At 34.5% G+C, this 10,586-nt stretch overlaps 2 protein-coding genes across 2 annotated transcripts; both read right to left on the bottom strand.

Annotated features, from left to right (window-relative positions):
* LOC142547015 (zinc finger protein ZAT6-like) lies at positions 1 to 1,066 on the bottom strand. The gene has a single exon (XM_075655056.1). It carries the CDS (start codon positions 1,000 to 1,002, stop codon positions 202 to 204), a length of 801 nt encoding a protein of 266 aa, XP_075511171.1. The 5' UTR covers positions 1,003 to 1,066; the 3' UTR covers positions 1 to 201.
* Positions 1,067 to 6,365: 5,299 nt separating this feature from the next.
* Positions 6,366 to 9,700, bottom strand: LOC142547014 (putative amino acid permease 7). Its single transcript, XM_075655055.1, is given in 8 exon segments — positions 6,366 to 6,807; positions 6,810 to 6,864; positions 6,940 to 7,167; positions 7,259 to 7,392; positions 7,503 to 7,717; positions 7,809 to 7,902; positions 8,359 to 8,595; positions 9,450 to 9,700. Coding segments are annotated over 8 exon segments (1,398 nt in total). The 5' UTR covers positions 9,553 to 9,700; the 3' UTR covers positions 6,366 to 6,475.
* Positions 9,701 to 10,586: the final 886 nt, after the last annotated feature.

The following is a 10,586-nucleotide window of genomic DNA, read 5'->3' as shown; positions in this document are numbered from 1 at the left end:
AATTAATGTATTTATATAAATTATCAGTATAATGGTGACAAATTTTTCAAAGAATAAAGAGAATCAATCAATTGTCATTTACAAGTGTAAGTAATTCTTTTCAAATTCAATCCATGAAAATAACAAGTACGTAATATTAGAAGTAAACTCAAATGAATCTAAGTTTAATACGTATCTTTTTTAACAATAACAGATGATTAATTATACGGAGCTTTCTACTTCTCCAAGACCAATCATCAAGTTCAACTCGAGTCCCGGAGATGGCGGGAGGTTTAAGTCGAAATTCCGGCGGGCTGCGGTGCTGTCTCCGTCGCCGTGAGATGTAGTCATGTCACTTGAGGCGCTGACGCTTTTTGAGCCGGCGGTATTCTTGGAGGCGGCGTTGCCAATTTTGCCTTCGTAGTGCCTGCGTTTGTGGCCGCCGAGAGCCTGGCCGGTGGGGAAGGTCTTGTGACATATGGAGCACGCGTGAAGCCTTCCAGTTGGGTTTAGAGGTGATACGTTCGACGCTGGGATGGAGGCCGAGGTTGATAGATTGCTGTCGGAGGAGGAAGTGGTGGCGGCCGGTGGTTTGATGCGGTGGCTGGCTTTGTGGCCGCCCAGAGCTTGGTACGACGGGAAAGATTTACTGCAAACACTGCATCTGTAAGACTGGTTCTGGGCAGTCGCCGCCTTAGCAGAAGACTGTTCTGTCCGTTTCGAGGCCGAGGCGGTGGCGATAGTACTGTCGGTGGGCAAGTTTTCGCCTTTGACTTCTGGTGACACGGGACGAGCGGCGGAGGAGGTGGTGGCGGCGCCGCCGCTGCGTGCGAGCATAACAAGGCAGACGGCCAAGTATTCTTCATCTGATTGGCAATAATCATCCGACCCTTGTCCCTTCGCGCGCTTCCCTTTTCTGAAGGGTGTCTCCGGACCACCGGTTCCATCATGAAAGTCATCAAACCGGCGAGTCAAAACAGGCGGCATGGCGGCGGCGGAAGAGTTCAGAGCTTCAAGAGCCATAGTGTGACGTGTGAGAAAACAGAGAGTATGGAAAGACTTGAGTGAAATGTGAAGGAAAGCTTGGGGAAGAAGTGTGTATTTAAAGGGTTTGGGGAAGTTAGAAGTTGCGTGGGGAATGGCGGTGGATTTTATTCATACATATGTACAACTCATTACTCAATATAAAGTCTACTTTCATTTAATAAAAAAAAAGAAGATTTTGTGTCACTCTTATCAACATTAATTCGATTTAAAAAAGGGCATCCAAAACTTATCTTAATGTAAACTTTCAACAAAAAAAAATTATGTGAATGGTAATCATCTCATACAATAAAAAGAAGTTGATTTCAAAAATCACGAGTGAGATAAATCTAACAATAAAAAATATCATTCCATTAGGAAATAATTAGTTTTTTTCTCAATAATATATAGAGTAGGTCTCTTTTGAGACAGTTTCACGAATCTTTATCTGTGAAACGGGTCAACCTTACCGAAATTCACAATAAAAAGTAATACTCTTAACATAAAAAGTAATTTTTTTCATGGATGACCCAAATAAGAGATCCGTCTCACATAAGTTTTTGCCTAATATATAACACATAGATCTGCTATTTCTTAATAATAATTATTATTAAATTGATTATTTCATTTTATATTTTTACAAATTGATGTTCTTTATATGTTTTTATATTATAGAAGCAAACAATGTGCCTTGAATGAGAGGTAACAATTTTCAAATTATTTCATGTGCAAAACATCATATCTTATTATTTATATACAAAATAAATAAATGATAATTACTTATTATAATCATTTATTAACATACCAAAAACCACACACATATATATATATATATATATATATATAAATAATAATAAATTTGAAATAGAGAGTTGTAAAGTAGAGTGAACAAAAGATCGAGCTCCTCACATATTAAGCCAGCTAACTTGTACACAGTCTTTCTTGAATCAAGTCGACCAAATATAACTTGTAAACTACTTTCCATACCTTATATCAAACGCGTTACGCATCGATACATTGTTGATTAATTGACTTTATAATCAATAAAAATTTACATTTATATTTAGGATTTCGTATTATTTAATATCCGGATTTTCTTTTTACAACAAAAATATTCGAAATAACAACACATTTATGGATTTTGTAAAACGTAATAAAATATATTTGCATGCATGCCCATTTTTAGGGGTAATTGCATTGAAGTGGTTTAATTTAAATAAAATTTCGAACTTAATATTATTTTATTGCATGAGGTTTACTACACGTGGTGAATAAATAATTTTTTTTTATCGATAAGGATCAGCCGTAGGAGTTGCAAAGCGAAACAAGTAAAATAAACACAGCTCTTTTAAGTTTTGGTAATTTAATATGATATTATGAATTAAAAAAATTAAAAAATTAAAATTATAATGTCCGTAGAATTTCAACTCCAATAAAAAGCGACTACCCTTTGGGAAAACATAAGGTAAAAACTTTATCTGAAACGACTTTCTTCAAAGTTCTCCGGGGAAGCAGCCAGAGGACTTTCGCTTTAGGATATCTCCTTTGGTGGGCAGCAACCTTAATTTGGACACGTCTGTTAGTAGCGGGGACATTCTTGTCATTTCGAGAACATTATGGAACTCTCTTCCAGCCCCGTAGCCATACCAAGTCGCAAAGTCAATGTTAAATTTCCCTAAATACCCATAATAAATATCATTGACGTGGGTGCATACGTTCCAAATTCCAAGAAGGATTTTTTATCAGTTAATGTTATTCGTATTTATAATAAAAATCGATATTTTTCATTTTTTCAGCGGTGAATCAAATAAAATATATATATGTATCACGAAATTCATATGTGAAATCGAGTCAAAAGAGTTTTTGTGTTTAATGTGAAATTGGAGACGAATTGTTACGATTGAATCTCGAACTTAATATTTCAAACTTAAAATTGGAATCTGAATGTGAGACCCGTCGGATAGAAATAGTACATGATAATCGAGATCGGTGGCACATATAGAAAGAGTGTGCATGGGAGAGTGAGTGAGAGAAGCAAATTCGGTGTCTCTCGTAGACAGCAAACGGCGACACGCGTAAGGCTGAGATTGTTGGAGGGGTACGTGGCGGGATTAGATGAATTCCGAATATTTAGGGTGACACGTAAACGGAGAGAATGAATTGCATTCCTCTTGGACCAATGTGCTACTTAGGTGGATGATGAGTTTATGCTGAATCATTTATTGAAATAATATATATATATATATATATATATATATATATATGTGTGTGTGTGTGTGTGTGTGATACTTAGGTGGATGATGAGTTTGTGCTGAATATATATATATATATATATATATATTAGATAAGATTGTATAATATAGCCATCTTGAATCGCTAGCTGAATCTTCCACGACAAAATATATATATTAATATTATGATTTTCAGTTTGCTTACTCACTATTTATTTAACAGTAATTAAATTGATGATATGTCACGTTAACGATGCTCAAATGAAATTCAGGAAGCAAAAGAATATGAAACGTCAATTTTTGTGACGAAAACAATATTGGTAGTATACACGTTTGCGTCATTTTTAACATATAAAATTTATGTGGTACTGTATCACCGGTCAAATAATCTTTTTACCCTCAAATACCTAATTGATGGAGTATGTATCACTAATCGAATCTACTCAAATATTTTTTTACGTACTAAATTGACACTTTCAAATTCCGAGTCACGATTGAAGTGAAAATGTTGGATCCACCTAAACGAGTCTCGTCTCGTGAGTCTGACTATCCCTGTTCCCATGCATGCTTATCTACTACACGTATTCTTTTTCATGAATGTATATTAAATATTTTTACCCATTTAAATTTTAATTTAAAAAATCATTTCAATTTAAAAGATGTATAACTTTCATTTTAAATTTTTTTTAAAAAAAAACTATTGTTTTCTCCATTTATTTTATGGACCACGCATTTCAGTCTGGTTGGTTTTTTTGCACTTATTTTTGTTGTGACAGTTATATTTCGATTCATCTTTTTTTTCTTCAAGGATTTCATAATAATTGGACACTAAACTCATCTCACACTATGGGAGTTGCTGGTGTATCGGGCGCTGCTTTGTTACGTGCTATTCGTGCTACCGTAGAAAATACTTTATTTAAATATGATGATGATGTAAATACATTCCGTGCTTTTAATCCAGCTCAAGAGGAAGATGGTCTCAAATATTTTGGGGTTGTTTTTTTTTCAACAAACGTTGATTGCATTTTTTATATTATTTATATCAGTAACTTGTTTATGGATGAATGCTCTTGGAGTAGTCGATTTGTCTCTGAACCTACGTGCCTAATTACTTCGTTTTCTCATGAAAATCACGCATCAAAATATCCTGAATTTGAGACTTTATACACAAGAAATATTTTATTACACGAAGATATTCAGGCTTAAATAGCAGCTCAAAATCAACCTCATGAAAACCTTATATTCCTAGGAGGTTCTACACCACAAGCTAGTATCCAATATACCTAATATTCGTATTTCAATCGTATCTGTCACGTCCCGAGACTGAGGTTAATCGACACCGACGTTATTCAACAATAACATAATTGCTAAACAACAAGCCTCGTAGTACAGTATAAACCAAAAACAGTTTATTTCATAAATATCATAAAATTGAATCGTATTTATAATAGTAACTCTGAAAATGATAAAAAGATATACGGAAGCGTTTACCATTTGAATTTAAACTCAAAAGAACATAAACTTAATTAAATTTATTTATGTGTCCACTATCATTCCCAAAACTGATCTCTGACTCTTCTTCCTCTATTTCTTCTTCTAACTTATCTGGGAAGGGCAGGGTGAATGGTGAGTGATATGATCGTTACTCAATAAGCGGGGGCCGTTCGAGCACATGCATAACAAATACACATGAATTTCAAATACTATATGTCATATCATGCATAACATGTCATCATCATAGCCATAAGCATAATTTTGGCCAATGCACTGAGATTTCTCTACTTTCTATAGTTTACTGATATCAGTCCTTAATTTTTACTTCTCTAATGGAGCGATACCGTATAACGGTTGTAATCCCATTGTGTAAGGGCTATAAACATTTCTCATATTTTCCACCCATATCCACTTGAAATATCACGGTGACAAAACATAAAATATACGATAATCATATCAAGAAATGATAGAAGAAGAATTGCACTCGACCGTAATTTTTGAAAAATGAAATAATTCATAAACGAAATTATACTTTTAAAACAAGCCCACTTACCTTAGATCCGGAAGAAAATGTGAAGAATTTGAAACCATAGAAGAATCATGCAATCGGCACTTCGAAAACGCAGCAGCACATCGACCGAAAAATCAGCCGTCTTGCAAAATTCTCGTGTCTTATTGAACCGTTGGATCAGGCTTAAACTTTCACAGTACGTTCAAAAGTGCGTCAAATAAATTATGAACAATGGAGATCAGGTTTGGAAATCGTTTTAACCTGTTTATGGACAAAAAACCGTAGGTATGCTATTCTCGCCTAGAATTTAAGTAGTTTTCTTGCGAAGACTATGTACGAAAAACTAACCGTTGGATTTGGCCGAATTTTGGATATGTTATTCGAAACATTTGAAAGCATATCCTGAACGGTGGAAATTGGATCCCGAGCACCTGAGCAAGGGAAATTATTTTACGAACTTGGACATAACTTTGATGAATGCAGCATAATTTTGGAGAAGAATTTCGAAAATATAGAAAGCAAAACTCGAAAATTGAGGTGTAAATTTTGAATGAAAACTTCTCCTATTTATAGAGAGTTGACTGCTATTCACATCGTGTATTATCTTTTCATTTAAACTTTTGAATTAAATTTTATATCTATAATAGATTATCATCTCTTATCTATCTCATTATTTTTATCCAAATATACATATATTCATTATCACTTATCTTATATATTTATCTTATATTTATATATCCCAAAAATCGAAATATAGGCATATTATCTTTCTTAAATTTGAACTAATGCATATTTCGTACACAAATATTTAATTATCACATATCACTTTAGATAATCTGGATAATTATTAAATACAATCTTTGATAATCTAATACAAAATTTCAAGTACATAAATAATACATCGAGTTTGAAATTTGCCGGTTTTACAGTATCCAACTCGACCAATGATCCTTTCTCAAGCATACAAAATGTTCTCAATTGACATATTTAAGAGTAGATCTTTTTAATAAGACGGTCTCACGGATCTTTATTCGTTAGACGGATCAATCATGTCCATATTTACAATAAAAATTAATATATTTGACATAAAAAGTAATAATTTTTCGTGAATGACCCTTATAGAATATTCGTTTCACAAAATTGACTTGTGAGACCGTCTTACAGGAGTTTTTGTGCATATTTAAATACCACATGAATCAACAACACAAGAATTTTTACGCATAAATCTGCTGCCATCCTAGCTAAACCTTGCGGCTATCAACCCTTTAATGGATCCCACGAAGGCATAGAGTATCACAATCAACGTAACAAAACAATACACTCTTAAAAAAACCGACCTTTTCGTCCAGTGTTCGATATGTTTCTGTGCCAAGTACATCTCCACGGGGAAATACACGACAATAGGCCAAAAGTTGATCGCCCCTGCTACACCGACGACTTGGTTGAAATACGGAAAAAGTATGCTAAATCCCATGGTGAATGCAACGTAAGCGGTCCGGAAACACAAGCTCAAAGGATTCAGTCTCAATGCCGATATTTGTTTCAGATCACCTGTCACGAATCTGCTGTCGGATATTTTTCCCTAAAACATTGCTCAACACTTGCGAAGAGTGGCTGACTGAACACCTAATCATGCACGAATATTTTAAAAGAATGTGGAATCGTTACCTTAAAAAGAGCCTCGTCGATGAAATTTCATACCTGATATCCTCCGACAAGATGAAGAACAACACATGCATTAGCAAAATCAATGAGCCAGTATGGTTCGTAAAACCCGAACCCGGTCAAGAGATTCCCGGGAGTGGAATCACCGAATGCTGCATACCCGAATCCTCCACAGCACAAGTAAAAGAAAGTTGTGGTGATGACAGCCAAAATGGATGCCTTCTTCATGGTGACCTTTTCGGGTGGATAGGACCTCAGAGTATCCTTCACATATTCAAAAAGTTCAATCCCTTAGTAATCAAATAATTAACCAGTGTTTTCTAGGAAAAAATACAAATTTTTTATTTCCCCTTACCATTATTTCTAGAAATATCACGGAAAATGGGAAAGCGAAGGCAATGTCCCCAAGTGCTTGAGAAATAGCCCATACTTTGCTGGCAGGGGTAGAAGCTGGATTTCCAGCAATGCTACCTTTGATTTCTCCATTCTCTATAAATATCCGGTTCCAAAGTCGAAATACAAGACAAATTAAATGGAAGCCACAAAACTTTAAATAGATTCAACTGTCCTCAGTTAACAACACTTTTAAACATTCGTACCTATAACTTTGGCCAAGCCAAGTGCGACTCCAATGGTAGAATATATGAAAGACATCGTCGCAGCGATGACAGAAAGCCATTCAATATTCCGAAAATTAGGTATTTGGGATAAGATAATTTGAACTCCTCCAAAAATGATCATATAATAAGTGTCTCCATATTTACAGGCCGATTTATGCCCTTCGTAATGGTAACAATTCGATCTCTGAATGGCTCTGTATCATTCGAAATCAATTCATAATAAGATGGGCTATGTTCCCACCCGGGAAAGAATAGGCAACAATTAACATAAGCTTATCAACGTACCTCATACTGATGGAGGATGTGATGGTATAAACAATACCTACCTTGATGAAATTTATCCTCACTATGATACCGCACACCCAAGCATTCTTCTTACCTGACATAAAGTGCACAAAATATATATTCAAAGAATAAAGAATTATTTAACCAGTGATAACATTCAATGACTTTAGAAGCAAACTCACATACTCAAATGAATGCTAAATTCGGAGGAGTGCATTTGGAAAAGAAATATTTTTTTCCCCAAAAAACACTTTATTTTTTTTAACAAAAACTTTTAATGAAAAAAACTAGTGTTTTGTAAGAGAAACTCACGCTGTAATAACACTTCTCAAGAACTCTAATTTTTTGCTTCTACGCTTCTGCCTGTGCTTTTCCTAAATAAACACTTGAAAAAGCCAATTATTTGTATCCATACTAGCCAATTGTTTCATACCGCAAGCAGTCAGACGCTAAAGTACCACAAAACAAGCTTTTAAACATTCACAAGTAAAAACCAGCAAAGAGAGAGAATTCGGGCACCCGAAGCCACGATTTGTAAACTAAGTCTCACCTAGAATTGCCCCCACAGCATGCAAGTATGAACCGTTTCTGTGAGGTCCATGATTGTGATCTGGATGTTTATAGCAATTGCAGAGAAACAAAGCAGAAGTAAGGGTGACTGATGCAAATGCCAACATGGTCAATGGACCCGCAATCCATCCGAGCTGTGACATGCTCCATGCCAGCGAAAGTACCCCGGAACCGATCACGGCAGTTATTATGTGTGCCAAAGCAGTCCATATCGTCCCTGATCGTTGGATCGGAGGAAGACACATATTCACTAATACTTTATTTCGATTAAAAAAAAATTCATTTGCTCATAAACTGTGGAAGGGAGAACCGAGACCAAAATATCTACCAGACTACGGTATGCTCTAATGCCCTCCAAGATTGAAAAAGGAAATAATTGGGTCCAGTTTATAACATATCAGCAAGATCTTTTTTTTTTTGGATTCCCTTATTATCCTCTAGGATAAGCATAGTTGGAGTTTAAACCAGGAAAAAAAACAATCAAATTACAAGTTTGGTAAAGGTCAAATTGGATTATGACCAGAGCACTAATTAAATAAATGGGGTAGGCCTAGACTCGTCAAGCTGAGCCGAACCAGAAACCCGGTGGAAAGAAACAGATGGAATGCTACAACTTGAACAGATTCCAAGCACAAGATATTAACAATGAAAAGAAAACGGGAGATAAAACAAAGTAGAACAACAACTGCAGGAACGAATTAAACAGATATAAAAAGGTTTGATACAGATGGTGATTCGAAAGTTAATGGCAATATGGATAAAAGATCAAGCCTTTTTCGATCTTTATTGAGGAAAAAAGGAGAGCAAACAAAGAAAGTTTTGAAAATCCTACAGCCAAGATTGAAAAGGCTTAAGCTTTCTTGTATCTTTACCTACACCCCGCTGCAATTGCATTCAATCCGCCCCAACTTCAGACAACATAAATATTAGAAAAAGGGAAAAACCCAGATGAAAACTCTGGATTATTCGGCTCCTTTCGCTGGTTAACGAAGTCACTGATTTTCACAACCCTTGTCCGAAAATTTTCCCAATTAGAGAGAAAAGGTTTAAAAAGGCAAGCAATCGAGTCACCTTTCTTATGGAGATGCCTCACCCTCATGATTGCAGAGGATGATAAAGGAGGAATATTTGAGTGCAGTAACAGTGAACTGTCCAGATCATCAATGGAATCCATTCACCGCCCAAGACCAAGGCCACAATCTTCTCTCACTTAACTTTGGTAGGATTTCCTTTTTTTGAGTTGATTATTGGTAGGATTTTGGTAGTTTTAGGTTGTTTCTCTCCTTTCTTGTTTCCTCTTCGTATGTGTTCTCTACGTTTTGCTTCAAAGACGAAGTCAAGATGGTGACATGATTGAAGAAAACGAAAAAATAACTAATTAAAAGTGACTAATTTAATTAAATTATATCATATTTTAAACAAAAAATACCAAAATAATCTATAAAAGATAAATAACTCAAATTTATTCATTTATCTAAGAATCTCACACAATCCATCATTTTCCCATGGATCTCACATGTATTTTACTTTTTTTTTTATTTTTGTTATTTGAACTTAGTAGGAGCACAATTATTTAGTTAATTTTTAACATATTTCATGTGTCATTATGGCAGTACGAGTTCGACAGGGATATTACACCTGATCTCAATTATCATGCACCTAATATAAGTTTGGCAAAACGTTAATTTTAATTTTATATGTATTGATGTGTGATATTTTTAAATTTATATTTTTTTCAATCGAAAATAATTATTTCATTATGTTCTTTCAATCAATTTTATTTCTTTTAACATAAAATCATATCATTAAACGAACAATATAATTTTTATTTTTTTATAATTACATGTTTTTTTTTTAAAAAAAGTTTCAGTCACGAGTCAAAGCACAATAAATCGCCCGAAACTCGAGATAGAATTTTAGTCCTTCTACGTATCCTTTATGAGATTGATGGTTGGTATTGAAAAATTTAAATAACGTGTCTGTTCGTATTAACAGTTTATGCATCAAATAATGTCTGTAAGTAATTTTGGCACCGATTTCTTTCTTGGAAATTACTTGGTCATAATTGACGACACTCTTCCTGAAATTTCATTTATTACTCATTTTTTCTTTGAAACATAATAGAATTTTTTTTTTCTTTATACCTTTAGGCCTAAATACACACACACATATATATATTTGCACTCTTTAAAATATGGCAAAAACTTC

This window comes from Primulina tabacum, chromosome 5, assembly GCF_025594145.1.
Source record: "Primulina tabacum isolate GXHZ01 chromosome 5, ASM2559414v2, whole genome shotgun sequence".
Classification (NCBI taxonomy): domain Eukaryota; kingdom Viridiplantae; phylum Streptophyta; class Magnoliopsida; order Lamiales; family Gesneriaceae; genus Primulina; species Primulina tabacum.
This window is presented reverse-complemented; position numbering and strand designations above follow the sequence as displayed.